General features: G+C 50.5%; 7 protein-coding genes across 7 annotated transcripts; 4 read left to right on the top strand and 3 right to left on the bottom strand.

Annotated features, from left to right (window-relative positions):
• Positions 1 to 217: 217 nt before the first annotated feature.
• On the top strand, positions 218 to 1,648 carry VFPPC_03379 (fungal transcriptional regulatory protein; the record flags this gene model as incomplete). Its single annotated transcript, XM_018282888.1, has 1 exon — positions 218 to 1,648. The coding sequence occupies one exon, from the start codon at positions 218 to 220 to the stop codon at positions 1,646 to 1,648; it is 1,431 nt and encodes a 476-aa protein (XP_018147545.1).
• A 263-nt stretch (positions 1,649 to 1,911) lies between these two features.
• On the bottom strand, positions 1,912 to 3,373 carry VFPPC_13456 (fungal specific transcription factor domain-containing protein; the record flags this gene model as incomplete). Its single annotated transcript, XM_018291233.1, has 4 exons — positions 1,912 to 2,518; positions 2,568 to 2,683; positions 2,730 to 3,022; positions 3,076 to 3,373. 4 exons carry the CDS (start codon positions 3,371 to 3,373, stop codon positions 1,912 to 1,914), a joined length of 1,314 nt encoding a protein of 437 aa, XP_018147546.1.
• A 458-nt stretch (positions 3,374 to 3,831) lies between these two features.
• On the top strand, positions 3,832 to 4,717 carry VFPPC_03380 (NAD(P)-binding domain-containing protein; the record flags this gene model as incomplete). Its single annotated transcript, XM_018282889.1, has 3 exons — positions 3,832 to 3,880; positions 3,930 to 4,157; positions 4,203 to 4,717. 3 exons carry the CDS (start codon positions 3,832 to 3,834, stop codon positions 4,715 to 4,717), a joined length of 792 nt encoding a protein of 263 aa, XP_018147547.1.
• A 397-nt stretch (positions 4,718 to 5,114) lies between these two features.
• Positions 5,115 to 5,966, bottom strand: VFPPC_15643 (Ser/Thr protein phosphatase family; the record flags this gene model as incomplete). The annotated part of the gene is made up of 1 exon (XM_018293396.1): positions 5,115 to 5,966. The coding sequence occupies one exon, from the start codon at positions 5,964 to 5,966 to the stop codon at positions 5,115 to 5,117; it is 852 nt and encodes a 283-aa protein (XP_018147548.1).
• Positions 5,967 to 6,561: 595 nt separating this feature from the next.
• Positions 6,562 to 10,551, bottom strand: VFPPC_13457 (hypothetical protein; the record flags this gene model as incomplete). The annotated part of the gene is made up of 1 exon (XM_018291234.1): positions 6,562 to 10,551. The coding sequence occupies one exon, from the start codon at positions 10,549 to 10,551 to the stop codon at positions 6,562 to 6,564; it is 3,990 nt and encodes a 1,329-aa protein (XP_018147549.1).
• A 726-nt stretch (positions 10,552 to 11,277) lies between these two features.
• VFPPC_15644 (hypothetical protein) lies at positions 11,278 to 11,451 on the top strand (the record flags this gene model as incomplete). Its single annotated transcript, XM_018293397.1, has 1 exon — positions 11,278 to 11,451. One exon carries the CDS (start codon positions 11,278 to 11,280, stop codon positions 11,449 to 11,451), a length of 174 nt encoding a protein of 57 aa, XP_018147550.1.
• A 5,345-nt stretch (positions 11,452 to 16,796) lies between these two features.
• Positions 16,797 to 17,237, top strand: VFPPC_03381 (DOC family protein; the record flags this gene model as incomplete). Its single annotated transcript, XM_018282890.1, has 1 exon — positions 16,797 to 17,237. The coding sequence occupies one exon, from the start codon at positions 16,797 to 16,799 to the stop codon at positions 17,235 to 17,237; it is 441 nt and encodes a 146-aa protein (XP_018147551.1).
• Between the last annotated feature and the right edge of the window lie 1,580 nt (positions 17,238 to 18,817).

The following is an 18,817-nucleotide window of genomic DNA, read 5'->3' on the forward strand; positions in this document are numbered from 1 at the left end:
ACTTCCGATACCTCTGGGGTTCACACATGGATATCCATGTCTTGATTGAATGGAGTTTACCAGGGCTTGTAACTAGTTAAATCAAGTCCACTTGTGAGTTGACGGCGTCCGCGACCCCCGACGTAGCTTCATCACCATCTGAGATACTCAAGTCTGGGACACTCTTGAGTCTTGAACCCCCATTCATCACGGATTCAAACCAAACTATGAGTACGCAATGATCCACGAGTCCCAGGTTCCTCGATCGTGCGATCGATGCTACGCCGTCAAGGAACGATGTGAATGGACAGCCGGCGCCGTCAAATGTGAACGATGCACTCGCGTCGGCCACATGTGCGAGTCAAAACGGCCCATTAAGCGACCCGGCCGTCCACCAGCACCGTTTCTACAACCACCGGTCAAGCAAGCCAAAGTTGTCACGCATACCAATACCATCGAGGACTCTCCAGCAGAATTAATCAAGGACATGATACCCAGCCCTCTCACTTCCGCAACCGTAGATGCATCAATATGGAAGACAGTCCTCTCCACCGTTGAGCATCTCTCCCAGAGCGACCTCGCCCTACTTGACCGGGCAGTTCACCAAGACGACTTTACTCAGAAACTAGTCATCGGCCCAAGTTTCTACGAAGGGCATCGACAAAAGCTAGTATACCACCTGTTATCTTCCCGGCAGATCGTGCTAGACGGCTACTTAGCCTTTGCCCTCTCCTACGGCGACAAGGTGCAAGTCAACGACAGTTACAAGCGCGCCGCATCAGCTCTCCTAACCCTCCGATCTCTTCAAGTCAAAAGTCGACTTGACATCACATCCTGTCTCATGCTCGGCTGGCAAATCCTCCATTTTGTGCTAAAAGTCGGCGGCGGGGAATTACTCGAGATTTGCAACCAGACCCTCAGCCTCATCAAGCCGCATTACATTTCTGAAAAGTATTTCGAAAGTGCCTACTTCACCTTTCTCACTAGTCTCGTGTTCACAGAGACGGCAGAATGCTTAATCAAGACCAGAATGCCGACGTTGAGGGTGGACCATCCCGCAGCGTCGAACCAGATTGACGGCTGCGTTGGCCTATGTACAGGTCTTTTACCGCATTTATACGACCTGGCCGTGATCAATGTCGACATGCAGAAAAGGAGCCAAACGCAAGATGGGGCCGTGGCGGATGCATCAGACTTGCAGACCAAATTGGAGGACATCAAGCTCAAGATCAGAGATTGGAAACCCCATATCCCAGAAGACTTTTGCACCAAGTTTACAGCGTTGGAGGTTTCGCACATGTTGTGTCAAACGCAGGTGACGCAGACGGCTGCCCTGCTTATCATTCATCGACTACAGCATCCGTTTGGAACAGAGGACGGCACAGCGTCTGCTTTGGCGTCAACAATACTAAGTCATATTGATATGACGGTGCACATCACGGGAAAGACGCCCATGTGCGTGGACCTATCGCTGATTGTGGCGTGTTTGGAGGTCGAAGATGAGGGAGAAAGGGCACAGAGACTACGCAGCTTTTCGTCGATTGGAAGTTATTCTGGTGTGTTTCAGGATCGGATCAAGAGTCTTATTACTCAAGTTTGGGCTGCTCGACGGCGACGACCGACATTTTATTGGTATCATTTGGGGGATATTCTTTCACCGTTTTCATAGTTCGAGTATGGGTACGATGTGTCATGATTAATGGCGACGGGAGTTATGGTAAGGTGCTGGGAAAGGATTGGAGTTTGGGACAAGATTTATTTTCACTTGTCTGGGCGGGATATTGCATCAAGGGAGTAGCTTTGGTATTTGCGCTTTTCTCGTCCGTCATGAGAATAAATTCGATATGTTTCGCAACGCTGCTAAAGAGATGATATACGCGCTAAGAAATGACCCGATCCGTTTACACCAGTGTCCTCCTCAACCTGTCCATGTCAACTCGGATCAACCACTTCATTCCACACGCCCTCAAACTCAGCCAGAAGCCTCATGTCCGGCATAAACGTTTTCGAAAACACCACCAACAACCTCTCCCAACTATCCACCCTCATAGACGCCAATGTCCTCTTCAACCGTGCCATAAACCAGGCCTTCATCTCTAAATCTCCCCCAGCTGAAGCCGCACCAACAAAGAGCTGCCAGGCCGTCAAGTGCACCGCAGCACAGAGCCTAACTTTTGGCACTCCCAGAGAGTCCTTCAACCCAAGCAGCCAATATTCCGTGTCCACGTCCGAAGCGGGCGGCCACAGGAGCGCCAAGTACAGCCGCAGAGCATATTCCAACGCCTGCAGATAAGAGCTGTCCAGCTTGGGAAGAGAGTCGATGACTCGAGTCGCCGCTGCGATTCTCCTACCAATATGTGCTTTTACTCGAGCGTTTCGAGATGTGTCTAATCCGTCGAGCAGTTCACGTAGTTCGGCGAGCATTTTGGATACCTTGGCCATGTTGCGGATGTACAGTTCGCTATTTGGTGTTCCTATCGCAACAGCAACTTTTGTGCAGTACTCATCTGGTGATATTATCACTGCGCCAATTGAGTCGCTGCTTTGTTTAGTCACAACTTACATCATGCGAGGACGTTGTTACTTACTGAACAAGAAAGTCTGCCAGCCACTTGGGCAGTGAATTTTGCCCGGACCTCAGCTTAACCATTTCAGCGAGTCCCGCAACATGAGACTCACGAGCCACTGGATTATCCCTCAGAAGCTACATCATTAATATATTGCCGTGTTTGGGGAGAGTCAACTCGTACCTCACTGTAAGAGAGTGTGAACACTGCCGCGAGCAGACCGTCTGTCAGCTCCAAAGAGCCGCGGCTAAGTTTCCGGGAGATGATTTTGACAGCGCGATAAGTATGCATTGTCCCCTTTTGAGAAAATTGTGATGGTGAATCATTCGAACCACATCCAATAGCAATGGCCATGGATGCCTCTACCAATGCTTGCTCAGACCTCATAAGCGTGAACCATTTGGAAGCATGCGGCGTATCTGACTCTTCCCCTTCCAGGGAGGTAGGGAACACAAGAGGTCGGTATTTTGTGAGCACTATCGTTAATGAGTGACATGCAAGATACAGAGAGGGAAGGTGTGTTGCCCACAGAATCGTATCTCGCGGTCAGGTGCAGGCAAGCTCCTGGGTAAGAGTCCATACTCAGATGGCAGCTCACCATCGCATACCGCATTGTTGCCACGCACCCCGGAACTTTTATTTACCAATGCTTCAGGTCCTACACCGCGTGATTCCTTGTCCAATGGCTTATCAGCTTCGTTCGTCCCTCCACGAAGACGCACCCTCCGCCGCGCAAAATTGGACTTGGTGACATGACCCCGGACGACTTTCAACTCAGCGGGGTTCAGATTCGGCGCATTTGTCAGATTTAGAAACGTGAGCTGCATGGTCAATCATCGTTTCGAAAGCTTTGCATAGTGAAAGAATGATGTCCGGTTGACGCGGGAATGTTGAGGTTGAAAGCCGCGAGTCCAAGTCCGTAGCGCCGGTGGAGACAAACGGCGTTGCCTTTCCTAAATAGGAAAATGAGATTTGGACTTGTAGATCCAGCGATGACAAATCTGCCAGAATATAAACATGTAACAAGGAGCTCATCGGCTACATCTAGCCCTCCATCAGATGTAGTTTGGCATAGCTAGGTGCCAGTCGACAACTAGCTAGCCTGAAAAGGAATATGAGAATCGGGTACACGGCTCAACTGGACAACCATAAGTTGGACTCCTGTAACTGAGGATATATAAAGACAAGATGTTAGATCCAAAAGTCTGTACTACATATCTTCAGTTCTTGTACCTCAAGTCAACGTTTAGCATGTATTAAACACCCTCATAACACCATCCTTATCATGTCCTCATTCTCTCCCCAACTACAAGGCAAACATGCCCTCGTAACTGGTAATACCAATCTCAAACCCTTTCTCAAAACACCATCTAATACAAACAGGAGGCACAAAAGGCATCGGCAAAGCCATAGTCGAACTCCTCCTCAACCAAGGCGCCAACGTCTCCTACTGCGCCCGAACACCCACCACCGACTTCACCTCCCAAAATAATCCCAACATCGGCACCCCGTCCTTCACCGCAGTAGACATCTCATCCCCCTCCTCCGTAAAAACCTGGGTCGAAAACGCAGCCCTCCAATTCAATCGCATCGACATCGTCATCGCAAACGGTAACCTCTCCCCTGTTCCCTCCCAAACTCAACTAACACACCCAGCCGCATCATTCAACACCGAAGCAACCCCCGAAGCCTGGCAAAGCAGCTTCACCGCCGACATCCTCAGCCTAATCACCCTCATCGACACCTCAACACCCCATCTAGCCAAAACATCAGGCTCAATCGTCGTCATAAGTTCAGCAGCCGGCTTCGAAGCCCGCCACCACACCATCGCAAGCCCATACACGACATTCAAGCGCGCACAGGCGACGCTCGCAAAAGACTATGCGCGGAAGTTGGGACCGCTTGGCGTTCGGATTAATTGTGTGGTTCCGGGGGCCATTGAGACGCCTGGACTGGTGTTGGGGGATGGATCTCGGGGGGAGAGTCGGTTTGAGAGGATGAGGAGGGTGAATCCGGAGTTTTTGAGGGGGATTTTGGATTCGGTTGCTGTGAGGAGGTTTGGGACGGTGGAGGAGGTGGCGAGTGTGGTTGTGTTTTTGGCGAGTCCGTTGGCTGGGTTTGTGTGCGGTGCGAATGTGGTTGTTGATGGGGGGATGTCTACGTTTTTGTGAGGACGTTTGAAGTTGGTGTTTGACGATGATTCCTGTATGTAATAATGAAGTTTACCTTGTCAACAACTCCCACCTTGCTGCCAAATGCTTCATTAGCTCCATGATATATAACATCTACAGCAGTTCCTCTCACCTTCTCACCCCTGATATCAAAGAAAATGACCGCTAGGTCATTCAACCTGGCAAAAGAGACCTGGAACGCTCCACTGATGCAGAGAGATAGTACAGGTTATATTCCGTTGATACCTGATATTCTTACCATCTGTCCTCATAACTTCACACCCGCTATCCTTCAAACCTAACCATCTCCATAAAGCACCAGACCCCTAAACAAACCAGACCCATCACAACCTCCCTCAATATATCCAGATACATCTAGCTCTCGCGCTATACATCCTCACTCACTCTCAACCACCTCATCCACACACTCAACCTGCACAACATCCATCCCCCCCTCCCCAACAACCCAAGCACTCAACATCCCCCCATAAACACAACCACTCTCCAACCCCAAAGCAAACCTCCCCCTCTGCAACCTCCTCCTCGCATCATGCCCAAAAACAACCATCGTCCCCTCCTCCCTCCCCTGCCACTCATCCCAATCCTCCACCCACCCACGCTCACCCGCCTCCTCCATCGGCACCAACTTCACATCCTCTCCCCTTCCCAAACTACGCATATGCATCACCGCATGCGCATCCTGTTCCTCCAACGGCACACCCGGCACAATACCCGCATGCACAACCACAATGGTACACACATCCAGAACCGGAGCCGTCAACCTAATACGCAGTATCATCGGCAGGCCAGCGAGATAGCCTATCTGCTCGGGCGATAAGCCTTCCGCCGTGATAGTACTCCTGCTCTTCTTCTCAGTTTGTTCTGTGGCAGAATCACCAGGCTGCTTGAGACGCTCTGCTGCCCGGAGCACAGCATCGTCATGGTTCCCTCTTACGCTTCTGGCGGTGAGGCGGAGTGCGAGGTCGATGACACCCCCGCTGTCGGGGCCCTTGTTGACTAGATCGCCTACGAATATGAGCAGATCGCCTTTATCCTTGTCAAATTGTACGGTTTGGAGCAGTTTTTCAAGTGTCTTTCGGGAGCCGTGGACATCGCCTACGATGACGAGGCGTCTTGCTGTGATGGTGTTGGGTGGTGCGTTGGGGCTTGGTGCGCTGGTTAGATTGATGGATAGATCTTCGATGAAGGTAGAAACCGGGTGTATGTCGTTGGATTTCGACTTGGTCATGGCTGCGTGCTGCGTTGGGAAAGTTGAGTGAATGGGAAAGGTTTGTGATGATGCCAGCGGATGTATCCACAATGTATGTTTTCATGTCAGACAGATCTGTGAATAAGCAGCCAACCATCAATCAGTGAAGCCGACTACATTCACAATCATGCACATTTATCAAAGAAGCGGAACAAATTTTGAACAATTCTCTTATTTCTTACACGTATTTACCTACAAAATGCGCCGGTCTATGTATCCTATCCATATTGCTTAGCCCTCAAAATCGCTAATACCGCTTCTTATATGTAATTATAGATATTTCCCAACGCAATTGTAATTTGTCCCAAATACCCAGCGCCTTGCCGATATGCTTCTTGCTATGCTTCGACTGTAAGCCGATATGCTCCAAGATAAAAAAAAAAAAGACAAAATAAAAAGCTATTGATAAAAATGCTTCCCCGTGTAGATGATGCTCGTGCACCGATGCAGAATAGAGGACTTCATCCAGCCTTGTATTCCCACCCCCCGAACAAAGGGAATAGTTGTCGCTGTGAGATAATGCATAATGCGACAAGTCATGTTGAACCGCAAGGAACTGTCTTCACCCTCACATTCAGGGTCGAACGCCATATCGCCATTGCTCCACGCGGTCCATGGATCCCTTGCTCACAGGCATAGGCATCATGCCGCCGCCACCGTACATCTGCGTCGCTGTTCGGTCACCATACAAGCTCATCGAGCTCATGCCATTATATGCGCCCATGGCGTTCATGCCTCCATATCCATTGCCATAGCCATTCATCGCGCCATACGCGGGTTGGTTCATAGGAGCGCCATATCCGGGTCCGTAACTTGTCATTACACTCGACCGTTTGGCGGCTGGCAGCCCCTGAGTGTTGACAGCGGGACTTGATAGAGTTGCCCTGGGTCCATAGCCGCCTGTGCCGTCATTGAATGCACCGCCCAGGAAGCCACCAGATCGCTCGAGCCCAGACTGCGGGAGCGTCGTGGGCATCTGCATCCTCATGGCCGCCATCTTGGACTCCCTGTCCTGGGCAGCACGCCTCTGTTCATCGGTTCGTAGCTTCTCCTCTTGAGCTCGTCGCTCTGATTCATTCATGGGATGGGCAGTCAGCACATTGGCGAGACTCAGTCGTCGTCGAGGTTCCTGAACAGGCTGGTTGCCGACCAAGTTTCCATAGCTTATTTCACGCTCTCGAGCTTCTCGTTCTGCCTGAAGTCGTCGTCGACGTTGTCCGAGTGTTTCCTCTTCGCCAGAAGCACCTGGTGCAGGCGTCCCCTTCTTATCGCTCTTCTTGGCCTTCGTTTCGTCCTTGGTTTCTTCGACATCACCAAATTGGCTCAGCAACTCGGCCGAGAAAGCGACACTAACCGGACGGGCCTTTGGCAGCTCTCCATCCTTGGCCGCCAGTCTGCGACGTCTGTCGCCCAGCGTTTCTTCTTCAATCTCCTCCACTTCAGGGTCGGGGCTAGGAATAACCTCGATTTCGGGGTTTGGCGACGGTACTTCCAGAGCCTGGGCGGCAGAAAGAGACATGACACTGTGACGCTGGTGCAAAGGCGGCGGGGGAGCATCGAGTCCTTGTAGACGAGCTCGGCGATGACTGAGTGGTTCGTTGTCCTCTTGTTCTCGGCGCTCCATCAAACCCATGGGTCGGTCAAGATCCGCCAAGTTCTTAGCTCCTCGCTGCATGGCGGCGAGAATGGCCAGAGGTACGTCTTCGTCATCGGATCCATTCTGGTCCACGTGCGCCTCAGGATCCTCCCAGGCAAGGTTGACTCGCTTATTCTGGCGGTTCTTCCGCTGGGCCTCTGCCACTGTATCCATGTCCAAGAGCGTGGCATACATGCCATTGGGAAGGCCTTTGCCCATGTTCCTCACTCGCTCCTTTTGCTGCTGCTTACGCAATTGCAGTTCAGCAAGAAGCGTGGTAGGGGGGCCGAGGTAGGCATCCTCTGGTTGCTCGTCCTCGACCGGTTCCTCCTCGGCGTCCCTCTCGCTCTTGTCATCGGCATCAACACGAATGACCTTGTCGGCACTATCCACGCTGCCAGGTGTAAGTCGACCATCGAGGAAACCGTTTTCTTCAGGAGATGTCACATCCGCGCTGCTGTGAGGCCGCTTTTGCTCGTCGCTATTGTAGCTAGTCTTTCTCTTGCCAAGCCATAACACGGACGACCTCTTCTTTGGCTGTGGCTCCGGTGCCAGCCCATTCAAAGTAGCAACAGATTGTCGCGATTTGTTTGCCTTTGCTTTGCCGTACACCTCAGACCCAAGCTTACCAGCATACACATGATCAGTAAAGGCACTCACAGGTGCACTGGCAGAGGCGTCGAGAATGCTGTCGAGGGTGGCCATGGCAGAACCGTCTTTGATCTCCACGTCGGGGGCGACTGAAGGCAGGTCAAAGAAGGCGCTAGCCCTCAGCTGCGGAGGTAAATTATCAAGCATGGATGCCTTGGACTTTCGGTTGTCCTTGAGAGCTTTTGATAGCCGTTCAGGGCGACGCAGTACCGCGGGTGCTGCATCTTGCTCAGGCATTTGTTCCAGGGGAGGAGTTGGTAGCTGGTCCTCCTCTTGTTGAGCAGGGTTCGATTCAGTACCATCAATAGGCCCAAACGAGGACAGGGCGGCAAAGGAATCTCGGTGATTCGCAATGGGATCCGGCAGCCACGAATCTCTGACCGGGGCGTCTTGTGCGGCGGACATGCCCTTCAAATCGCTAAAGGTAGACTGTCGCTTTCGTTGAGCCGCTGACATCTCTTCGGCGTTGACATTTACATCCATCATGGCGCTGAGCACCTGGGATCGTCTCTGGTTTCTGGCTGCAGCCTTGGGCTTGGACGATAGTTTAGGAGGCAGGTTCAACATAGCAGGGACACGTGCAGGATAGTAGAGCATCTTTTGGCCGGTGGAAGGATCAATATAAGACGTCGGCCGAGCCATCGAGACGGGCGCGGGTCGTGGTGTTGGTAGGTCGGGTTCGAGTTCCGGCGGTTCGTACAGATCTTCATCATTCTGAGGTTCCCAGTGCACTCCATCAAAGTCGATGAATGCATCGCGAGCCTGCTCCGAGGTATTGCTCGAATGGACGCTGGCCGGACGATGCTCGTGCTGGTGATATTCTTCCGTCTCGACCGGCACGGGAGGTGTAAGAATCGGTGCGTACTGACGATCAGGAGGCGGCCCTAGGCTGCCCTCAAGCATCTGATGGAAGGCATCCGTGCTGGGGATTTCGACAGCCGGTTCCTCCGGCAATTGAAGGCTTTCTGCATTCTGCTCTTCAATGGGCGGGGCGGCATCAGCTTCGTCAAATGCCTTTTGGTCTAGAGAAATCGGTTCTGACTCGGAAATCTCCGCTAGAGACATCTTGGTGGAGCGAACACTTCGAACGGACGACTTTCCAGGACCGTGCCTAGATAGTATTGTATCGTGAGAGATGTCGGGTCGTCCGGCAGAATTGGTAGAGCCGGATCGGAGGCGACTTGTTAGGGAAGTGTTTGGAGACATGACGAAGCCGGCAGGGGAATAGCCCCCGTGTCGTGCGGCAATGTTGGTAGAGACGATGGAAGAGGCACTAGATAAATGTCGGGCCAGCTGGGACGCTGGGGATGTTGTATTCTCGTCGACTGAGGCCATAGTAGCCAATGCAAGCTTGGCTGAGCGTCTGCTGTCGCTTCTCTTCAGTTCGCCGTGCAGGTCGCGGATGGCATCGTCGATGGAGCTGGTCATGGACAGCCTTTCAGCTGTGGCTTCCAGTTGGGCAATGTTGCTCGCCGCGGACCCAGACCGGATTAATTTATCGGGAACGACGTGGCTGATAGCAGGCGGGTGGGCAATTGGCTTTGGATGGACAATCCTCGTGTCCGCCCTCACACTTGCAGTTCGAAGCGGACGTGCATCAACAAGCTCGACAGGAGAGCTAAGCACTGAATCATGATCAGGGGACGACGTTGGTTTTGTCATTTGGCTGACAGGGAGTTGGGCGTCGGCCGCAGCCGGGGCCTGGATTAGGTGAGGTTTGGTGCGTGCGCTGGGGCTGTGGATCGAGGAGCATGAACCCAGAAGAGGAGGACGAGGACAGGCAGAACCAGAACCAGAACCAGAACCAGAGTTGACGACGGATGTGATGCTGGGATCTGGGTGCTTTTGCAGTTGTTCCTGATCTGCACATGGCACTGAATCAACAATAGCAGCAACGCCGTCGGTATGTACAGGGGGAGGCGAGACAACAGCCTGGTCTGGCGTCTTAGCGGGTGACATGGAGGCAAAAGGGTCAAGGTCGATGTTGTCGTCCATGTCTCTGTGGTTTCCGTGCCCCGACGGTAGCATGCCAGTGCCAGCGCCAAAGCCAACGCCGCCACCAATCGTTGTCGTCTTGGTTGACTTGCTGGTGGTGTTTGTTTTATTGGAGCCAGAACCATCGAGGAAAAGACTTAGCGGCGTTGCGACTCGATTTGCGACCGGTCGTGCCGGCGGTGATGAAGGGCTCGTCGTGGCCGGAGGCGAAATCTGAAAGGGTGTGTCGTCATTATTATTGTTGGCAGCGAGGCCAGGGGTGACCGAGTCTGCCGCTGTCATGGTGAAGATTGAAAGTTATGTGCGCGCCCTTGGCTGAGGGCCAGACGCAAGACGCGGCAAACTTCTTGACCGGTGTAAATATGTCCAGCAGTTGATCGTAGAAGGAGAAGCAATCCGTAGTATAAAATTAGATCGTGTATTCGTGTATTCTTTGCGAGGTAGTGTATGAGCTTCTTTCGTACACATGCAAGACCAGGGGCGTGCGGTAAGCAAAAAAAGTCAAGAGGTTATCTCAGCTGGTCTGGTAAAGGCCGAGACATTCGAGACACAAGCACTTGCAGCAACCAGGGCAGCGCAACAACTGCAATCATTCCTCTCTCAACCAGCGAGAATGTGCTGTGAGGGCGGCAGCACCCGCAACAAATTGAGAGCGAAACGCCGAGTGCAGTTATGTCTGGTGTGAAGCTTGCACGGGAAAAGTGAAGAGTAAAGGCGTGGGAAGGGAGGGATAAAGGGAAAAAACCTGGACAGTGACGATTTGATGGTGCTGACTCGAGGAACGGTCCCCAGGGTGGTCAGCAGCAAATGGATGGCCAAGGTTTGGTAGCACACTCTCGATCTGACAAGGAAACAACCGCACCAAGCAGTGAAAACAACCAACCAGACTCCCAAATAGAGCTAATGCAGACTGGAGGGCAACCAGACGTGATTCAGAGGTGACGAGGAAATGGAAATAGTCTGGTGCACTAGAGTGTACTTGTCATACACCCAAATGTTTTTGCTCGAATGGGTCTGGCGGTGCGATGCTGCCAGTCAAAGTCCAGTCAAGTCAAGTTTGGTCTGGTGCAAAACTTAGAATGTTGGTGTCGTGACCCCAGAAACGGCCGAATGCGGAAGCGGCGTCGCAAGACCAGCAAGACAGACAACCAGAACGTGGGACCAGGTAGACTGACTGACTGACTGCCGCAGAAGGGAGGGAGCAAAAAGAAAAAGGAACGAAAACTCAAAGATAAAAATAAATGAGACGCTTGTCGATGTTGGCTGCCTCTAAACCCTGCGATGTAATTTTCTTCGAGACGTTCAAGAATAGCAAAGAACCCAAGCAGCCGAACAAGTCGTCTCGTATGGTCCCAGCAATAAAAAAAAAAAAGGGTAAAAAATAAAAATAAAATCCAAGATTGCCGCCCTTGGGCTGAGCAAACAATGGGCTTGTTGTTGGTCTGCGTCTGGTCGTATTCTTCGCGCCCCTGCGCCGCAAGTGTCTGGTTCTGAGATAGCCGAACACTCCGCACGTGTTAGGGGCGACAAGCTCAACAAGGAGGCGTCAAGGTCTGGCTGGTGTCCTCCACTGAGTATTCAAGGGCGAAATTTTCTGTACAGGTTTCGTATACGAGGTTTGAGGTGTTGCTATTGCATGTACGGAGTACTCGTATGTGTGTACGCTTTGCCCGCTAGCGACATGGAGCCTGGTCTTGTGTCCGGATACAGAGAATTGCCAATGGCCAGGTCCAGGTCCCACGAATCCAGGAACGTTCAATGTTTGCCAAAGTTTACAGAAACGGGCGGCAGTGGCTGAGGGACATGGAAATCAAGGACAAACAAAACAGAGCACGCAAGGAACGGCACGGCACATCATCTTTAAAACATTGGCAACATCAGCGAAACCATTTGTCTGGTCCGTTTCTTGGGTTTGGCTTGGTTTGGCATTAGTTATCACTGCCTCGGAAGAGATCGAGAACGGCCAGAGTTTCCACCTTTTCCACCTTTTTCCCCCCCTGGCCGCTCATCCTGGCTGTCCGCTTCCTTGTCGAGTTCGTTTCTGTCGCTGGCTTGGCTTGGGATGCACCATGCACATCCCTGACAGGGGCACATGGACGGACAGCATCCATGTCCCTGCCCGATGTTGGCTTGAGTTGCGGGAGCAAAATGGCTTTCTCCATTTGAATGAGCCGGCTGGAGTAGCGAGTGCTTGTTGGGTGCCGATGCCTCATGTCAAGCCGTGATGAAGCTCGCCTGAGGGGTCAAAGAAGAGTGGCCAACCGAGATTGGAGCGTCTTTGGACAATTTGGCAAGGCAGCAACAGGTTGGCCTAACGCAGAGATCAATCATAATTGTCAAGAGCATAGTATTGTGCCACATATTCGACGCAATCTCGAGCTGATTCTTACGACTCGCTGGATATCGTCTTGATTGAGCTCGCCCCATATCAGCTGCTATCTGATACACCTCAAGCATCCATTGGACGGGATGTTGACTGGCACCATTCCATACGAGTAGGTACTCCATGCTGGATAACACTGCAACTCCAAACTCGCACGTACTCCGTGCACCGTATCAGCACTCTACGCACAGAGGCGCGGCAGTAACAGGTAAACCACCAGGGCAACGGGACGGCTCGCCGCCTCTCCCAACCGCCTAGCCCGTCTCAGCGCCTTGTCTGCTCACATTCCCTCAATTTTGCACGTGTGCGTCAAAAAGGGCCGTTTCGAGCAGTCGTTCTACTCGTCACAATCTAGTCAGCGCATACAAGAAGCTGAGACGTGGCAGAAATGACACCGTGCGCTGCTACTCTTCTCTGCTGGTGGGGTTGGCCTACAATACACCTCTCTTCTTCTTCATATCAAGTTCGTCGTGATGTTCGTGTGCGTTGTTGGGACACTGTCAGCCAGGCAGTCTGGGCTTTTGGTAGGATGTAACACTAATTGTTGAACACGCCAGCGTCAAATTTCGTGCCAGCAGCATAACAATGGGAATATTAAAATTGAATAATAGTTTTTGATTAGTTATTTCGTGGAGAAGACGGCATGCGCCCTCAACTTTGGCGCACAAGTGCTGCAGACAATTGGCAAAAGCCCACAGATAAAAGACACAGAGTGACTATGGACAAGTCTCTCCAAATGAGAAGTCTAGCGTGAAATTAAAAATCATGCCAAGTAACGGCAGCCACTTGGAATAATGGTTGAGCCTGTTGGTCTTGCCGTCTTGCAGGACAATTTGCCAGACCGCCGTCAAATATCGAATATCGACATGAATATCGAACCAACTTGATGTGAACCAGACTGACCAAACATTACCTAATATCCGCACGCCGGCCTTAGGACCCAACACCAGCGCCAGCTCCAGCCAACAACTTTAGAACATTGAACCTCCAACTTCTCCCTACTCCGTACTCCAGTCCAGTCTGCACTCAAACGTTAGGCTTGACATCCACAATCCACAACCACCAGGCCAATCCAGACCAGACCAGACCCAACCTGCACCGCCTCACGCCGCCACCATCAAAAGTTGGAGGTGGATGCATCGTGAACCTGCTTCTGCCCTGTTTTGGACATCTCTCATTTCAACAATGGACCCGTCTGGCCTCCTAACCTTGCCCAAGACATCGCGTCGTGCCGCTCTAGCTGCATGCTCTCACGTCTAGTCGCGATCGTCAGCTCGCCGTTCTTCTCGGCACCTGCAATGCGACATCGATGTCAGGCGCCAGCGACAGCAACTCCAACAGCTGGTCATATGCCTTGATTCACATCCCAGCTCACCAGTGAACAAACCTGCATCCGCGATGCAGGCGCTCTGCCTCCATACGGCAATTAACAGAAAACAAAAGGTGGGTTTCACGTTCATTGCCGAAGACACCATGCAGATGCTTCGTCCTAGCGGCATCCACCGACTTGAAGAGTCTTGCGACTGAAGACGGGACCCGGAGAAGATTCGCCGTGATAATGTGATCGGCTCTGCTCCTCTAGCGCAGGGCGAAGAGGTCGTGTCTCACCAACGCTGCGTGCGCCGTTGCTGTCTCACGGTAATCCCGCGCTTCTGTTCAATCATGGTTATATCACAAATCCAAGGGAATTTTATGGTTGGAACTTGCTAGTTGGTCGCGAATATCCTTCCCCAACTCGGCGTCAGGTCTGTCTCATACCAAAGTGATCAGCTGATGCCCAACCTCAACGAGGCTTCAACTCCCGTACGAAGACCTTAGGCGAAAGCATCGTGGGATTTCACAGACATGCAGCATCTGGCAATAGGCAATGTATCCACTTGGTGCCTCTAGCATTGTTTGTTGATCACCAACGGTTGTATGCAATGCATCGAGATTGCAAATTCCCCGGGTGTTTGCAAATCCTGCGTCCGGATGTCGGCTAATGTATGGTCTTGGCAGTGCGGCCGCAGTTAAGGAACGGATCTGATGTTTGGAGACAACTAAGAGTACAGCAACACTCTGTCCACTACCCTTTTGGAGATACCAATGTAGACCTACTGTGTTTCGTACAACAGTCATATCTCCGCGCACCGGGGCCGTTGATTTTCCATTAAGAAACGAGTAGATCTCTACGACTTGTTACCCAACCGTAAACTGAATGCCACACCAATACCTCAGAGTTTCAAAACACGTTCTCGAGAAGCAGTCGAAAACACCATGACTTACAGGGTAAGCAAGTCGTAACATGTCCTTCCTCGCTGCAAATCGTCAGCTCTCAGCGACTACGTTCTGTAGTGAATATACTGCAGACAATTTTAAGATCTATTGAATTGATTGGCTTGGATAAAGATGTGAATTTCCCCTGTATGTGGCTTAGATCCCACAGCAGAACGTCCTTGTCAACATTACATGCCTAATGTACAACTGTGGCTGCATACAGATCATGTAAAGTAGTCCTACTTGAACACACAATGCGCCATCTTTCCGCCTGGAAAGCCACTCGATAGCCTGTAAATGCAGTCTTTTATCACTTGGCAATTACCATTGTTTCACGCTGGCTCATCTAGTACAGCCCAACAAGTGCCACTGCTCGCGGCAGCACATCTTGTCATCTCACGACAGGAAGGCAATTCATGCGCTGCTGCGCACATAATTTAAAGCACGTGTCAGGTTCGGCCAAATACGACCTTCCATTGACCATCACACAAGGCTGGTTTCCAGATACCTTGCCTTCTTTTGGCGGGCTTGCGAGATGGGAGATCTCATTGGGAAGGGGGAGGCCAGGAACCAGGATGAAAGCCATAGTTTGGAAATGAAGGTCTCAAGGATTGGTAAGCCACAGCGACCAGGGGAGCTGAAGACGCAGGCAATGGGTATGGCAACAAACATGAGCTGTGGTTTTGGAAAACGTGTCAATGCTGCGTCATGATTACATCGCCAGCTTTGTTTAATGGCAGGTATGATGCACTTTTTGGACAAGAGTTTTGACTGTTGTGTTGCGGCGAAGGCGGACGGCAACATTCTACTAGATCCCGCAACGGTTCCTGAAGTGTATTCTTAACGCAGCTGTGGTTTCTAATAGATTGGCGAGAAGTCCATTTGCATTACAGTGGCTTATTGTTTGAACTGTCACGAAAGATAGCTACAGGTCATACAGAGGACGAGCCAGTTAACCAAGCAAATATCGTGTAGAGTTCAAATTTGGCCATTTTAGAGGCTATGTGCCCTATTGTCACAACCTAGTAAGTAATTGACAAGTTCAGTAGTCCTGGAATGGCTCAATAGCTGGCTGGAGTATGAACTCAGTTCAGCTGACTTTCGTAATATTCACAACTAATGCATCAAAAGAAAGCAACTTGAAGTATTAGAATACCAGATACCAATCGTTAACTTGAGTTTAAACTAACTCTGTAGGTAGTGAGTAAAGTCCTTATATAACCTCCCTTATAGAATATACACGCCTTCAGTGCCAGCTTCTAGGTCTATGTATACATTCCCTTACAAAAGTCACTCATAAATCGTGGCCATCAGTGGTCACTCTTTACAGCATATTTAGTCACGCAAGCAGCGATAACAGCGAACACAGACCAGTCACTACAATGGCAGCGTGTTCATTGAACCCTTTACCAGCTTAATATTTCCACTGGACCGGTGACAGATATTACATGGGAACACAACTCAGAATGTATCGGATCCACGACAACCATTGCAGCATCATTTTAAGAATAGTCAAGCATTCGTGAGCCATTTACCATGACTGGATGTGAAATTTCTAGAAGTCCCTGAAAGTTTTAGTTGGCAAGTCCTGTGATGCACAGAGCATGAGCAAGACTAAACATTGCAGCGCATTTTGTAAGTGTGTATCTCAGTCTGGGACAAATGTATTTGCCTGTAGCCAAAAGCAAGACCAACATGTATTTTCGCGGTATCCTACTTTTTAAAAGCTTGTATACAATGCCTTTTATGTAAGCAAAAGTACGAGCCATCTGTAGAAGTTGGTGTTGAAACCTCAGGTTGTCAACGTCAGTACCACGAACGCTCTGCCTCATTCATACCTTACATCAAAACCCACAACTGCTCTCTCAGCTCTGATCGTAAAACACGAATGGCTGCACCCATACACAATGCCTACCGGTTTCTAACAGCCCCCCAAGTCAGGAGATTGCACGCCCTACAAATTGCTGCATCGTCGCCAACGCAACAAACCATGCTAGAATCGGCCACTGACTCACCCATAAACAAAAACTTGTATGGTCAGACGGACGTATTTCAACTAGCTGCAATCCTCGCCGAAAAAGTTATTCTCAACCACCCATACCAGGATGGTAACAAGCGAACCGCTCTTTTCGCCGCAGATATGTTCCTGAAGATGAATGGGTATCAATTGCAGACAAAGATGAATGACGCAGAACCCGATGAAGGTCTTGCTGACGCACACGTCTTTGTTGCTAGCAAGCAGTGGACGGCGGAGGACCTGGGAAAGTATTATGCTAGCGTGGCTAAACAGATGGCGAGCAATCACGAGCAAGAAGATGGGAGAATATGAGAATGGTCTGCCGGCGGTACATTAGATATAGTCCGTACATTAAGAAAGTAGTTCGAAGTTGTAAAACTTGCAAAAGACTAAATGCATTGGGAAGAGAGAAATAGCAACATTCCTTGTCTATAGTAGCCGACTTGCGGATATGCAACAAGTAAAGTGTGATATGTAGAGCGCGGCGAACTATATGACTCAAGTCCCCCTATTTAAATGCCGTTGCGGTGACGGTCCGTTGCAAGAATTTTCCTTCACACCGTCTTTCCTTCAGATGCATCCTCATCTTTCTCCCTATGCAGTTGGTGCCTCTGCAGCAATTCCCATTTGAGTTTGTTCGCTACCCGTGACGGCGTTATGTGGCTCTTCCTGGCCATAACCACCAATGGCAGCAAAAATTGTCTAAGATGAGAGAGAATAGTGCGCACAACTTGCAACGAGCTGGTGGCGGCTCTCTGATTGGGGAGGATGTGGCAATAATATCACCTGCCCTTCTTCTCGGTAATGGGCTCAGACTTTGACGCATTACACGTTCACATAATGGCTTCTGACTTACCTTATCCTGTGAGAATTCTTTTAACCAAGAGCTTACCAATAGCGGTCATTATAAATAGGAACTACTACTTACATGTGCAAGCTGTTATATGTCTCAAGAGACTTTTATGCTGTGCGAGACTGGTTGAAGTGACTCTATCTGGTACGTTGAGGTATTACTACGGTGGGAGTCCAAAGTCTTTAAGAACGGGAAATACAATCGCATATCGCGTTGTGTGCTGAAGCACATCTCCATGTGCTAGTGAACAATTGGATATGGACAGTACTTTTCACCACAGAATGTAGGTCATTTGGCACACAGACCTCTACGATATCTTGGAAATTTGGGAGATTGTGATCGGATGTGGAGATTTCCTTTTGTTAGCTGCGATTACGTCCTGTTAGCCATGTTGCTCATCTCATTCGAGTAGCCTTTGCTTCTTGAGAGCTGTGTTATCCGGGCCGTTCACATCATCTATGTCGCAACAGTTCAGCAACTCCCTTTAACCTCTCGTGACTCTCCCGTGAAGATTCTGTAAAATAATCTGTCAAAGGTGAGTCTTTATCATGATTCTTACACAGAGGGACGTACGATCCGGTGTGTCATCCAAGGTAATGGAGTGTGACGCACCCCACAGCCAGAGCGTAGCCGGACTTGTGTTGGTTTCATTCTGCCGTGGGAGGTTTTGCTTGATGACAATGCGTGGATAGGGTGCAGCAGCTTAAAAGGATGCTATTAGTTGAATTGCATAGGCCAAATTTGGGGAGACGTACCATGGGCAAAATGCCATGTGTCATGGAAAAATGTCAAGGGAATTTTTCCAGGGTCAGAAGGCTGACGGGTCCCGATTTGATTAGAAATAGCCAATTTCATGGTGCAGCCAATATCTGTGTCGAATATGATATAGCTTTCGTGAGGATCTCCAATGAATATTTCGAATTTCTGTTTGGTGAGGGACCCTTTCCGATCGACGGTTATGAGGTCTGCCATTCCCACATGAAGCGCCTTGCGATTCTGGAGATGTCGACTTCCTTGCAAGGAAAGCATTCTGAGAGAA

Source organism: Pochonia chlamydosporia, chromosome 2, assembly GCF_001653235.2.
Source record: "Pochonia chlamydosporia 170 chromosome 2, whole genome shotgun sequence".
Classification (NCBI taxonomy): domain Eukaryota; kingdom Fungi; phylum Ascomycota; class Sordariomycetes; order Hypocreales; family Clavicipitaceae; genus Pochonia; species Pochonia chlamydosporia.